Below are 14,241 nucleotides of genomic sequence, written 5' to 3' on the forward strand. Positions count from 1 at the left end.
GGGACGGGACACCACTTCCTGTTGTTATTTCTTTTTTTTTTTTTAATTTTTTTTTTTAAGAAAGGCATGTTTATTTATTTGTTTGTTTTGTTTATACAAGCACTGGGTACAGTCAGAAGCGCGGGAGGGTGAGAGAACTCACCAGAGCCAGAGCGGGGAGCAGAGCAGGCAGAAGGACCGAAGCACACTGCTGAGGGGAGCAGCGGGCGGCAGGAGGTCTGCGCGCCATGGGGGACCCTCCTCGGGTGGCCGGGGAGCAGCCGGGGATCGAACCGGCGCCGCAGAGGCCGCGGGCAGCCTCGCAACCCAGCGCTCAACCACTGCGCCACCGGGGAGGCCCCTCCTGTTGTTATTTCTGAGGGAAAAATGGGACCTGGGCTCCAGATGGGTGTTGTACCTGGGGCTTCTACCGAGCCAGCGTCCTGCCCTTGTCTGCCTCCCTTCAAAGCGGGGTGCTGGCCCAGCCACGCTTCTCTCCTCTAGGACCCAAAACAGAAGTTCTCACACAGATGGAAAAGTTACTGCGGCTCATCCAGACTATTACGTAAACGATGACCACGAGAAGACAGTGCTTGGGACATCAGTGAATTATTTCATGACTTCCAACGTGTTCGACGTTTTCACCCTAAGCAATTAACTTAAACACGAGCCCAGGAGAAAAAGCCTCCAAAAGGCAGTCACCTTCACACTGAGACCGCAGGAAAAACCCCGAGGCCCCGCGCTGGTCCGTACAGCAAGCTGAGGGGTCCTTGCCAGCCTACGGGCCTCCTGGTTGAATAATGGAAATGACCTCAACCGTCCAGGGAGCCCCCCAGCTCTCACAGGAAGCTTCCAGAGCGAAGTTCCTGTGAATGGCTCCCTGTCAAGAAGTTGTGTTCTCTGTGTCAGTGGAACTGAGTCTCCTGGGGAGGCTGAAATACTGTAGGAATCTGATGAGGCGGATGGCTCCTCCCCCTAGAAAAATCAGAACTCCTGCACTTATCTCCCAGTTCAGAGGGCTCAGAGCCTCCTGAGGCTTACCCGTGGTCTCCGGACACAGAACAACTCTCGCCCAGGTATTCAGCACATCACTCCCTCACGTAGTCCTGCTGCTGCCCATGCAGCCCCTCTGTGAGCAAAGTCTGCGGAGCCCCTCCTCGCCAGCACGTCCCGCCCCATGCCCCCGCCCGGGGCCCCTGGGCTCGGCAAAGGGCTGGCATTTGTGGCAGAGCCACCACCTAATTTCTTGTCCTGGGACACACCTGAGGTAAAGCACGGCCCTATCAGCCATTCAAACAGGCGTGCACAGGGGTTGTCCTGGTGACAGGGACATCCTGTTGCCCCTCGGCAGCGCTGACAATTTCCTGAGGAAGGGGTCACACCTCTTCTTTCCCCCGGGGCCTCCTAAGGCTTTCTGATCATAGGCTGCACACACATGAACTATCTTTCAGAGGAAAATAGGCTGATGGGTGTCCCTGGCCAGGGACTTGGGAGCGATCCAAGTCACACTTGCCGCCCAAAAGAGCAGGTGTGTCACTGGGGTCAGAGGCAGCGTCTTCCAGGCCGGTTCCAGGCCTGTTCCAGGCAGGATGACTGTCTCTCTGGGCCTCTGTGTAGTGTTTTGACATTAACTGAATTTGGCAAATATCTGACTATGTGTTCTACGTCAGGTGTGAGAAAAAACACATGGCCTGCTAAGCAGGGACCGTGAAATGAGGCGCCTCTGGTCCTGTCTTAACCAACTTCCAGGCTGGAAAACGACTCAGCGTGTTCCTGCAGAGCCACCCCGACACTGAAGGTTCTCGGCAGAGTTTCAGTCCTCTGCGCTGCTGCATCTGCCCACACAGGGAACCAGGGTCTCTCACCACAGCCCCGCTGCCAACTGCCTGGTGGATAAGGGAGTTAATGACAAAGCCTCATCATCTGATCAACTACCTACTACTAAACAGAGAAATTCAGAACCTGTGCTTGAGGGTGACCTACAGAGCACAGGCAAGTTACACTTTCAGGGGGACTGAAGAATGATTTGGGGATACCTGGGGTGGTACAGAATTCTCCATAAAGTTGAAGCCAGAGAATATTTTAAAAAAGGGGTGCCTAATTTTTAGAAGACAGAGTGGGCGCTCCCTCATCTCCCAAGGGTCACTCTGACGTGGCCCCAGGCACAGCCATGGTGGTGCACAGCACCCGGGAGCACGTCTTCCGGCATGACCTCTAGAAATGACGCTCTCGGAGCAGCAAACCTTCCTCCACAGGAGACAGGTGCTACCAAGCCAGGGAGGACTACTTTTGGTCAAATAAGAGGTTGAATGAGACTCATTTTCTCACATGGCTTTTACAAAAGTCACCACCACGGGAGTTTACAGAGGTGTTGGCAAAGGAGCGCCAACAGAATACTACAATCACCTATCGGGATAAAAACTTTTAATAGAATATCCTGCACTGAGTGTTTAAGCATATGTGATTAAAATTCTATTTCATAACTTCATGGACTCATAGCATCTAAAAAAGAGACATCACAGTTGGTGACAGATACCACCCCAACCCACCAAGCCAATCCTGACCACCAACACTCAGCAAGGACGCCCTCACCGGGAGGCGACCTGTTCCTTTTCCACCATGGGTACAGCCACGGCTTACCTGTGTGCGCTCTGCAAATGCTCCACACAATTTCTTACAAAGTTTGAGCATTTTCCACCTAAACTTGGGGAAGACGTCCAGCCTTTGGGGCACATCTGATTGGTTCCCAGCCTGGCGGGACACCACACATGTGCCCAGATTGTAAAACTGCTAGGCAAGGGCTGTCCTCTCAGGGCTCGGAAGTAGGACTCAGCCCCAGTCCAGATTCACCCTGGGAATCCCAGCCCCGCTCCGGGAAGACGGCCAGCGGCCAGCGGCGGAGCGAGCGTCAGCAGGGAAGTGGCCGAGCCGCTGCGACGCCCTCACTTGGGCGTCAGACACCCCGTCCTCCATTTCCCCCAAGCGCAGGTGAAGGCCGACCTAGTCTTGCAAATGAGTTCGCTGGAGAAGGCTCGTCGGAAATGGTGGCGCGCCGTGCCGCCGCGGCAGCCGTCCGAGGACTCCGGGGAAACTTAACTCCCCGCGGCAGCGGGGGCAGCTGGGGCGGCTCCAGCGCGCCGGGCCGGGCCCCCCGGCTTCCAGACGCAGGCGAGGGAGCGCCGCGGGCGGCCGGCCGGAGCCCGCCGGGGGCAGGGGCGCGCGCCGGGCGGCCCCAAGGCTGCAGCGCCCGGCCGGCCGGCCCGTGCGGAGGGCGGGCGCGCCCTCGCCCCTTTGTGGGCGGCGGACATGTGCGCGCCGGGCCGGGCGGGATGACAGCTTCGGGGCGCCGCCGCGCCGCGGGCGCCCCCCGGGCCCGGGCGACGGCGCGGCGGGCCCGGCGCCCCTCCCGGGCGGGGCGGCGCTCTCCGGGCGGCGGCGGCGCGGGGCTCCCGGCCTCGGCCCGCGCCGCCGCCACGCTCGCGCCCGGCCTCCCCCTCCCGCCGCCCGGCCTGCCCCTCCCGCCGCCGCCTACCTCAGCGCGAGGGCGGGGGCCCGGCCTCGGCGCCGCGGGAGTGGGGGCGGCGCGGAGAGGGCGTCCCTCGGCCCTTCCGCTCCTCACGGGCTCGGGCTGGAGGCGCGACGCGAGCGGAACAAACGGGCTCCACTACCCGCGGGGGCCGGCCATTGTGCGACGTCATCAGCCCGCGACGGCCGTCCCGCGGCCGCGGGCTTCCCGGGCTCGCCCCGCCCCCCGCCCGCTTCCTTCCGGCCTCCGCGCGGCCGCCTCCGCGCGGCCCCGCCCCCCGCGCGCACCTGCCCGCGCCCGCCACGGCGCAGGCGCCCCGAGGCCCCGCCCCCGGCCCCGCCCCGCGCCGCCCCGTGACGCGCCGCCCTCGCCGGACGGCGCCCCGGCTGCCCCCGCGCCGCGCGGGCTCCGCGAGGGCCTCGTGTGCCCGGGGGCCCTGGGGCCCGGGCCGGCCCTCCCGTCCGTCCCCCGCCGCCCGTCGGGCCTCACCCGCACGCGCCTGCGCCCGGCTCCGCGCGCGAGCGAGTAAAGCTTCGAAAACCAAGTCCCCCCCCCCGGGGTGCCCCGCCCGGGCCGCCGCCCGCAGGCCTTCGCCGCTTTCCGCAGCGCCCACGTTTGCGCCGGGCGCTGGGCCCGCAGAGGCTGCCGCCGTCCCGGGGGGCGGGGGCCGCGGGCAGCACCCCCCCCCCCCCGTCCTGCCCGGGAAGCCTGCAGCGAGCACCGGGGCCCCGGCCGCGGCAGCCCGCGCTGCAGCCCAGGAACCCGGGACGGCCGCCCCGTTCTCGGGATGGGCCCGATGGGCAGGGGGAGGAACAGGCGTGAACACAGCCGGCCCGAGGCCCAGCAAGGCCTCCGAGGTCCAAGGCAAGGTCATGAAACGTGTTGACACAAAAGCCTGTGCCTGCATGTTGGAAGCAGGCTTCCTTACGAAACCCCCAAAGCGGAAGCCACCTACTGTGTGCAGGTGGATGGGGACGCCTGCGGGCAGGGCTGGAGCCGTATGTGGCCACGGAACAGAACGGAGGCCCGATACAGGCTAGGCCACGGAAAAACCTCAAGCCAGACATGCTGTGGACTGACTTGTGTCCCCTGAACATCTGTGTCGACGCCCGAGTGCTGAGGTGCCTGTGTGTGGTGACAGTGTAAGGAGGCCGCTAAGGTGTAAAGGTGTGGAGTGGGTCCTGAGCCCATAAGGATTAGCGTCTTTGTGAGAAAAGGTTGCAAAGGCTTGGAGTGCTCCCACTCTCTCCCTTTCCCTGCCTCCTCCCTTCTCTCCCCCCAGGCGAGGACGCGAGGCTGTCCCTGCCAGCCAGGCACAGACTGTTACCGGACGGAACCAAGTGTGCCCCCACTCTGGGCTCAGACACAGCCTCCAGACCCATGAAGAAATAAATGTCTCACGCCCGGCCTGTGCAGTTTTGTCACGGCTGGCGGAGCACACCAAGATGCCCCCTGAGCGAAATGACAGGAGCAGGCAAATCCATAGGGTCACAGCAGCTCCCTGGCACGAGGGGCTGGGGGCGTGGGCACCGCTGCTTGTGGGCAGGCTTCCCGCGGGGGTGATGGGAGCATGCTGGAGTTGTTGGAGGTGATGGTTCGGTTTTGTGAATGGACCAAAAGCACCGACTTGTGCACTGTGAAAGGGTGCACCTCTTGGCATGTGAATTAAACCTAACAAGTTCTGAAGGAGAAATAAAACGGGAGGGGGAGGAGAGGAGGGAGGATGCAGGCGCGGAAGGGAGTGGGCAGAGGTGGAGGAGGCGCGCTGTCGGGGCCACGGCTGCCCGCACTCTGGCCCCAGGACTAGCCCTTTTCACTCTCCCGTCCTCTGGTCCCCGAGCCTCTGGTTCCAGTCCCCAGCGCTGCCTGCAGGGACAGGTGTCACCCCGGTCTCTGCCCTGTCTGTCCGCTACCCTCACTCCCTCCTGGGCACCCACAGGCCCCTCTTGGCTCTCCCTACTCCAACCTGCAGGTCCTCCCGCAGCTCCTTCTGGCCCAGATAAAGCCCGCGCCCTCCCTCCGGCCAGTGCGGCTGCCCTGCCCTCCTGTGCCGCACATCTTTCCCTCCCCGTCCCCACCCCGGGAGCTGAGGGTGGCAGGCTTGGCAGTGTAGAGGGGATGGCACGGGCACTGCTCCCCAGCCCGTGTGCCCACCTGCAGCAGCTCTGGCCCCGGACAGGGTGGTCGCGGTGCTGCTGTGGAGCCCCCGGTGCACACGGCTGCAGGTGGCCATGCCCTGGGCGTGAGGTCATGCGCCCTGTGTGCGAGGTGTGGCACCGTGTCACCTGGTCAGAGCTGTCTCCAGGGAGATACAGTTGGCACAGTGTGGAGGGGCAAAGGAGAAGGCCTGGAGGAAGGGGGCCAGGGCTGGGCGGGGGCCCTGGCTGAGCAGGGGCCCTGGGGAGGAGCTCGCCCATCTGTCTGTGGGCCCCATCACTCTCTCCTGGCCTCAGAGGCTTGGGTGCTCCGGGCCTGGCGCTCAGGGGCCGTGTAGGAGAGGCCGGTGGGGAAGGCCAAGGGGTGGGGACATCAGATGTGACATGGCTATGGGGACAAAGCCAGGCCACGGTGGCTGGGCCCTGGGCCAAGCACCGGACGAGGAGGACAGCACTTCTGGGAGGCACCGTGTTGGGCTGAGGCACAACGGTGACCAGGACAGTGGGTGTGGGCGGTGACCAGGGCCAGCAGGGCCTGAAGCAGGGCGTGCCGCCACCTGGACTCTGCACCACCCCTGACTGTGGCGCTAGTGGCCAGGGTGGTGGCCAGTCCACTGCATAGAGTGTGACGGGCTCGGGAGTGGAGCAGTGTGGTGGGGTGACGGGGGTTCTGGGGAAGGGTGGGGCGGCATGAGGAGGCAGGGCCACTGAGGGTGTCTGCAGGGCGTGGGGTGCCTGGGTCTGAGGCGTTTGGAGGGGGCTCTGGGCCATGCTGGTGCACCAAGGACTGGCCCCGTGCTGGGGACTGCGGCGGGGCGTGTCACAGGTCCTGGAACCCGGACCAGCAGTGCTGCCTAGAGGCTCCAGCGGGGCCACAGCAGCCCCCCCAGGCCCTGGGCGGGGTGGCAGGCTGCGGGGCCAGGCCTCCCTGGTGACAGGCCTGGGGCAGAGGCTGCTCCCGTGGGCTCTGCCTCCTGAGTGGGCTGAGGAGGGGTCGCAGGATCAGCCAGCACAGTGGCCTCCAGGGCCAGAGGGTGGGGAGAGGGGGACCTCAGGGCCTGGTGGCCTAGGGATACAGGCATACCCACATCACATTTACAGGGTGAAAGTAAGCCCCTTTCTCAGGCTCCGCCACGCCCCCCCTTCCGTGCTGCCCACAGGAGGCCACACCCGTTTCCCCACACCTTTTAAAAATATTTATTTGTTGATTTACATACAGTGACGTTTCTCTGTCGGGCACAGTAGAGAACAGTGCGCGGGTCAGTGTGACAGCGGCCTGGGTTCCTGGGCGCTCAGAGGCGGAGCCTCCAGGTCTCCATGCAAATTCATGCAGAACAGTGCAAATGAGGGTCAGGGCTGAGGATCTGCTGATCTCCCTGCCCCCACCTGACCCCAGAGGGCAGAGGCCCAGGCTGGTGTGCCAGGAGGGGTGCCCTGGAACAGCTTCCCTGGGCCCCGGCAGGTGGGGGATCCTGACTGCAGTGGCCAGTCTGGTTAAGTCCCAGGGCTCCTGGCTCTCAGGGGGCTTCATGGGACTCAGGACCAGCTGGAAGCAAGGAGGGCCTGGAGAGAGGTTGAGACCCACCGTTCTCTAAAGACCCGCCCCCGCCAGGGCAGGGTGGAGGGGAACGTGCCCCAGAGGGTGTGTGACGCAGCAGGAAGCACCTCCGGGGTACTCTGAGGCAGAGCAGCCCAAGGTCTGTTCCCTGTTATCCACCTGATGCTGCCAGGCAGGATTGTTTGGAAAAAACTTCCCACCACTTGAAGCGAAGTTGAAAAAGCAGGTGCCAGCATCTAGGAGGGGCTCTGGGGCCAGGGGTGCCCCAGCCCCAGCGCGAGTGGTGGACCCCGCCCCCTTGGCCAGGCCTCCTGCAGGGCAGGATGTGGCTTCCCCAGACCAGGTGCCTCTGGGCCTCCGGGCGGCGCCCCTGCCCACCTTCCTCCCCGGCCGTTGCTGTCCCCTCCCCCCCAGCCTCAGCAACCGCAGGGCTTCGTCCTCCCCGGTCCCCGGGTTCCCCCAGGCCCGAGGGCCAGCCGGCCGCAGCCGCCTGCATCTGCCGGGGCCAGGCTGGCGCCCCGCTCGGCTGCGGCCGGCTTCCGAGAGCCGGCAGGGCTGTGGCGCGTGCGGCCCGGCCGGCCTGACCAGGGCCGGGCTCGGCGGCGCAGGCCTCCGGCGGGGTCCGCACAGCGGCGAGGGCGGGGGCCGGCCGCGCGCCCGAGGGCCCGCAGAGAACCAGGCTGCTCATCAAACTGAACTTTATTAAGTGCCAAGGGTCCGGCGGCGCTGCCCTGCGGCCGCCCGGCCCCCGCCGCGCGGTCACTTGACGTGCTCGGCGGCGTGCGAGGAGCAGTAGTACTTCTTGTGCGCGATGAAGGTGGACAGGCTGCTGAACCGGATGTTGCACAGGCGGCAGAACCGGTGGCTGCCGTTGGGCGCCGGCGCGAGCGCGCCCTTGTCCGCGGGGGCCGGGGACGGCGGCGCGCCGGGCCGCGGGCTGCCGTCGGGCTCGGGGCCGCCGGGGGGCGGGCCGGGGCTGTCCCGGGGCGCGGCGGGCGAGGGCGGCCGGGCCTCGGCCAGGCGCAGGCCGTGCGCCAGGCGCAGGTGCTGCACGAGGTCGCCGCGCGCGCGGCCGCCGGGCGGGCAGCAGGGGCAGCCGGCGGGCGCGTCGTCGGGCGGGCGGGGCGCGGCGGGGCAGGCGAACTTCTTGTGGGCCAGGTAGGCGTCGAGGCTGTGGAAGCTGACGCGGCAGGCGGTGCACTCGTGGTAGTCGGCCAGCGCGGGCCGGCCGGGCGCGGGCGCGGGCGCGGGCGCGTCGGGGCCGAGGCGCCGCGGCTTCTTGCTCAGGTCGATGGGGCCGTCGGCGGCGGGCGCGGGCGAGGCGGGCGGCTCGGGGGCGGGGCCGGCGGGCGCGGGGGCGGGGCCGGCGGCCGGGTGGGCGGGGCCGGCGGGCGCGGGGGCGGGGCCGGCGGCCGGGTGGGCGTGGCCGGCGGGCGCGGGGGCGGGGCCCGCGGCGTGCAGCTCGTGCAGCTTGCGGCGGCGGCGCGCGCGCGGGGCGGGCGCGGGCGCGGGCGCGGGGGGCGCCCCGGGGGCGGCGGGCGGCGGGCGGCGCGGCGGCGGGTCGTGGCGCGAGGCGCAGTAGTAGCGCTTGTGCACCGTGTAGGTCTCGCGCCGGCTGAAGCGGATGTTGCAGGCCGCGCACAGCGTCCGGCGCGGGTCGTCGTCGTCGTCCGCCCCGCTGCCCGGGCTCGGGCTGCCCTCGCCGCCCCGGCCGGCCGCCTCGCCCGCGCCCGCGCCCGCGCCGGCCGCCGCCTCCTCCTCGCGCGCCGCGGGGCCGGGGCCGGGGCCGGGGCCGGGGCCGGGGCCGGGGCCGGGCGGCGCGTCGGGGGCCGCGGGGGGCGCGCGGGGCCGGCGCGCGGGGGGCGCGTCCTCGGGCGCGCGGCGGCCCGCGCAGTAGAGCCGCTTGTGCGCGTAGAAGTTGCCCACGTGGCTGAAGGTGATGTCGCAGTCGAAGCACGTGGCGCCCGGGGCGGCCCCCGCGAAGAGCGCGGCCGGCGCCCCCGCGGCCCCCCGCAGCCGGCCGCGCGCCAGCTCCGACATCTGCGCCAGGATCTCCGCGGCGGGCGGCGCCGCGTCCAGCGCGAAGGGCGGCGCGAGGAGCGGCCCGGCCGCCGGGCCCAGCTCGCCGGGCCCCGGGCTCGCGCCCGGCGTGGGGCTGGGCAGCTCCGCCTTCACCCGCGGGGCCGCGGCGGGGCTGCGCGGGGACGGCGTCCGCGACGGGGCCGGGGCCGGCGCCTCCGCCTCGGGCTCCTCCGCCTCCACCTTGATGCTGCGGCCGCCGCCGGCCGCGGGGGGCTCGCCGGCCTCCCCGTTCTGGGCGCCGGCCCTGGCCTCGCCGTTGGTGGCCGCCGCCGGGGCCTCCCTGTCCGGCGCGGGCGCGGGCGCGGGCGCCGGCGGGGCCGCCTGCTGCGGGAAGCCGGCCAGGCCGTCTGCGGGGAGAGGCCGGGCGGCGCTCAGGCCGGGAGCGCGGGGCGAGGGTGGGGGAGAGCCCGGCCCGGGCCCTGCCTGGGGGCCCAGCCCCTCCCGCCCCGCCCAGGCTCACCTGGGGGCAGCTTGGCGGCCGCGGGGCCGGCCCCGGGGGGGTAGAGCTCGGCCTTGGAGCCCGGCTGGCAGACCATGTGGCTGGTGACCAGGTGGCTGTACAGGATGTCCCTTGTGGTGGAGATGAAGCCACAGCTGTGGCAGACACCTGCGGGGCGGCGGCCCTGCTGTCAGGGGGTGGGGGCGCTGGCCGTGGGGGCCCCCCCACTCCCGGCCCCACCTACCGCTCAGCGTGTCCGTGTGCACCTTGAGGTGGCGCTCGCAGTTGGCCTTGGTGGTGAAGGCCGACAGGCAGATGAGGCAGACGAAGGGCCGCTCTCCTGGAAGGCAGCCAGGCCGGGTGAGGGGCTGCTCTGCGCCCGCCCGGCCGGGGGCCTCGGTCCTTGGCCCCGGGGGCCCCTGGGCTCCCAGGCCCTGGCAGGGCGCCCTGCGCGGGGCCTTGGGCGGGCGGCGGGGGCTCACCGCTGTGGCTGCGCATGTGGATCTCCAGGGAGCTGGCGCTGGGGCAGCTCTTGCGGCACTGGGGGAAGGGGCAGACGCGCTCGTGGGGGTACGTCTCCTTGGGCTTCTCGTCCGCGGCGGCCGCGGCGGGGGTGCCGGCGCCCTGGCGGCTGGCGCAGTAGTACAGGAGGTGGGCCTGCAGGTTCCGCTCGCTCCGGTACCAGATGCCGCAGTCCTTGCAGGGAAAGACGTCTTCTGCGGGGGCGAGGGCGGGCGCAGCTGAGGGGCAGCCCACCGCCCTCACACCGTGCCCGGGCTCCCCTGGCCCCTCGGCAGCCCTCGGGTCAGGGGGTGGGGCCTGAACAGCCCTCAGCGGGCCCCCCCAGGAGACAGCGTGGAAGCAGGGGTGAGGCCGCGCACCTGGTGGGGGCTGTATGCGGGGGTCGCGGGCCGGGTGCCCCTGAGGACACGGGCATGTGAGCAGGTGGCCGAGCGGCCAGGTGGCAGGGACCGAGCCCCACACCGGCCCCGGGGCGGGGGGCAGCAGGGCTCCAGGGAAGAGCTGCCCGCCCCCGCAGTGGGTGTTCCGGGTCAGCCGCTGAGCGAATGGCCAGACTTGCCGCCTTCACTCGACCTGGCCCTGCAGGCCGCCCTGAGCTGCGGGGTGGCGGGGCCAGTGGGGGCTTCTGTGCAGAGGCTTTGCTGCCCGGCTGGGCCGGCGGGGAGGGCTGCTCTGCACCGTCTTGGGGCGGGAGCAGGCTCCGTCCTCCCGGTGCTTGTCCCCCCACAAGGGGGCTTATCTGGGGTCCCATGGTCCCCGCCCGAGTCCGCCAGCCCCGCTCGTGTCTCGAAGCAGGGCGCTGTCAGGCAAGGAGGTGCCCGCACCCTGGTTTCCTGCTCCAGCCCCGCGTGCTCCCACCTGTGTGGGGCTCTGGTGAGGCCTGGCTGGGCGGCGCCGCAGACCCAGGCGGGTGGGCTTGCGTGTCCCCAATATGGGGGCTGGGACTGGGCTACAGCCCAGGAAGGGGGCCGGGCCTCATGGGGAGGGCGCGCAGCCCGGGCTGGCAGGAGGGTGCATAGCCCCCTCAGGGCCCGCTGCGGCGGTGTGCGTGCTGCCCTCGCCCTGTTCCCCGGAGGACTCCGAGGCCCTGGGCAGTGAGGGCCTGACAGCTACACCCTGCCTGCCGGGCTGGCAGGGGGCTCTCATGCCAGTGGGAGCACGCCCAGCAGCGCCGTGGCCAGCCCCATGGGGAGCCTGACCTGACCGACACCAGCGCCTCTGCCCGGAGGTGATGGAGGCTGCAGGGCAGGCCTGGGCGGCAAGAGAGGCCGGGCCCAGCACCTGCGCTCCCTGCACCCCCGCAGGCAGGCCCAGGAGGCCAGGGGTGGGTAGGGACAGGATACTGAGGCCACCCCGGGCTTCAGGGTCACGCCCTCCCGGGTCTGGGGGAGCCAGCCATTGCACCCCCGCCCCAGCTCCAGAGACCCCCCAGCCTGCCTTCGCTTTAGGGCAGTGGTGGCCTTGTCCTGCTCCCGCCCAGAACTCCACGTGGGCACTGCAGGAGGCCCTCACGCTGGTGACTCGTCTGCCCTGCCTCACCCCTGCATCCTGATCGCTCCTGCACGTGGCCCCTCTGGGCTGCCACGGCCTTGCGCAGTGACCTTGCGCCCAGTGTCAGGTCGCGTCTCTGCTCCTGGCTCACCACAGCCTGGACACAGCAGACCCCCCTGGCCCCTGGCAGCCTTGTCCTGCTTGAGCCCCCACCTGTCCGTGTCCACCTTCAAGTCCGTCAGGTGTCTCGCTCGGCCCCAACCCTGCTGCCCGCCCCGCTGGGATCCCCGGCCTGAGGGTACCCCTCCTCCCACGCCTGTTTTAGACTTGGGGGGACGAGTGAACCCTTTTTGGTTTCAGGAGGCGTCTCCCTGGCAGATGCGCTCCCTCCGCCCCGGGGCTCTTGCAGGCGGCTCTGCCAGGCAACGCTGGCAGCGTGGGGGCTGCACCCAGGGGGCGGGTCAGGCGTGCCTCTAGGGCCGTGCCATGCTTGCAACTCAGGGCTGGGGCTGCCCCGGTGCCCTGTCTCCCTCCGGGACCCCAAGTCCGGCCCCAGCCCTGCAGGCCGCTGGCGTGCATGGTGCGCCGGCTCCCGCCCCGGAGGGTACTCACTATTGATGATGGCCGTGGCGAGGATGGATGCCATGCCGGCCTGCTGGGGCAGGAGCTGGATGTCGGGGTGTGGGGGGGCCGGGCTCTTGGACTCTGCTGGCTCTGTCTTCACAGGGTGGCTGGGAGTGTCGAGGGGCTTGGCCACGAGGAGCACGCTCAGCAGAGCGCCCGCCGGCACGGGCTTGGTGAGGCTGCACCACACGGCGCCATCTGGAGAGGCAGGACCCCTGTGAGGAGCAGGGCTCCCCACCAGTGCCCCACAGACCCCTGGTCCTGGGCCCTCTGCTCCACCATGGCGTACAGATGAAGCTTGAAGCCCCGGGTGGGGACACAGGGCCCCGGTGTCCCCCGCCCTGGAGCAGAGGGCCCGGGCGGCCAGCACAGGGCCCCTTTGGCAGGAGGGCAGCCTGGGGCAGTGTGCGCCCCAGGCAGCTGCCACATCACCCCATGCCTTTCCCTGGGCGGCCTGCAGGGGGCAGCCTCGGCAAAGGAGTGGGCTGAGCTGCGCTAGGCTGCCTCTGCCCAGGCATCTCCAGCAGCCCCCACGGGCTCTGGCCTCGGCCTTCACTGCAGGCAGGGGTGGTGGTGGTCGGCAGTGGCCAGGAGCCCTGCCAGGGGCACAGCCCCTCCCTCGTCAGCACAGCCCGGGCCCCGTCCTCCCTGGGTAGCTGCAGGTGACCCGAGCTCAGCTGACCAGGCTGGCGAGGGGGCACGTGGGCAGTGCTAACCGATGGGCGTGTAGCCCCACGGCCGACCGCTCCCGCAGCTCTGGCCCGAGTATCTTCTGACCACCCCTCGGTCCCAAGCGTGCCCCTTGGGGATGGGGTGCTGGTCCAGGCGTGGGAGTCCAGGCCCCCAGTGCTGAGCCCAGCACCTGCTCGGCACACCCGGCTCCGTCTGGCAGCGGAGACACCCTGGGGTGCGGCAGTGCCTGGCGCGTGACTGTGCGCAGGAGGGATAGGTCCCCCAGCCCCTGAAGGGCCGCGCAGGGTGGCCAGCACGGTGAGGCCCGGCAGGGCGATTTTCCTTTAAGGGCCGGCCAGCGAAGGCCCGGTGCCCCGCCTTCCGGAGGCCACGAGGGGAGCGCCAGGACACCAACCCTTCCTGTGGATCTCGGCGTTGGCTTCGGCCTCTCTTGGCGCCTGGGGCAGTGTCCGCAGCCAGCAGGCCTCATCCTCCAGCAGCAGGGTCACGGCGGGGCCCTGCGGAGTGGGAGGGGTCAGCACGGAAGAGCCGGTGGGCGTCCCTGTGGGGTAGGTGGGGGCGGGAGCCCGCCCGGGCGGGCCAGTGGGCCCCAGCGGTCACGCCTGGGCACTCTCGGGATCTCAGGCCCAGAGAGGGCAGCGGCTGCCAGCCAGTGGGCACCAGCCAGGGCTACCCCATCTCTGGAGGTTCTCTGCTGACCCCCGTCCCCAGCCTTGGATTGCTTGTGGGGTGCCCGAACCGGGCATGAGCTCCCCCCACACAAGATCCTTGAAATGAGCCCCAGGCCAGGGGCCCCCGAGGTGGCAGCAGCCTCCCTCCGAGTGGGGTCCTACAGAGGCCTCCCCGTCTCATCCTGAGAGCGTCCCCCAGCAGTGCTTGCCCCCAGCCGGGCCCGCTCCGGCTGCCGCTGGAGCGAGGGGTAACTGGGCTCCGGGCACCCTGTCCCAGCACAGCAGCAGGGGCACGCGGGGCCTGTGCCAACATGGCGTTGCCGGGAGAGGCCTGGGGGCACCTGTGGTGCCTCTGGTCCGTGGAGGGCACACGGGCTGAGGCCTGGCCCTGCTCAGCCCCCACTGCTGCCTGGGGGAGGCTGGCCAACCCAGGTCTCTGCCCCAGAGTGGACCCCGATGTGGGGATCCCTCTCTGCTTGCGGCCCCCAAGTTCAGCCAGT

General features: G+C 69.5%; 1 protein-coding gene across 1 annotated transcript in view; it reads right to left on the bottom strand.

Moving 5' to 3' along the window:
* Positions 1-7,978: 7,978 nt before the first annotated feature.
* The window catches only part of ZFPM1 (zinc finger protein, FOG family member 1), a gene marked incomplete at both ends in the record, with an annotated part of 48,452 nt that continues 42,189 nt past the window's right edge, over positions 7,979-14,241 (bottom strand). The window contains 6 exons of the mRNA XM_084257442.1: positions 7,979-9,648; positions 9,762-9,908; positions 9,985-10,080; positions 10,223-10,456; positions 12,366-12,575; positions 13,465-13,567. Coding sequence (XP_084113568.1) covers positions 7,979-9,648; positions 9,762-9,908; positions 9,985-10,080; positions 10,223-10,456; positions 12,366-12,575; positions 13,465-13,567 — 2,460 coding nt within the window. The remainder of the gene's footprint in view (positions 9,649-9,761; positions 9,909-9,984; positions 10,081-10,222; positions 10,457-12,365; positions 12,576-13,464; positions 13,568-14,241) is intronic.

Source organism: Talpa europaea (genome assembly GCF_964194135.1).
Source record: "Talpa europaea genome assembly, chromosome: 16".
In the NCBI taxonomy this organism is placed as follows: Eukaryota; Metazoa; Chordata; class Mammalia; order Eulipotyphla; family Talpidae; genus Talpa; species Talpa europaea.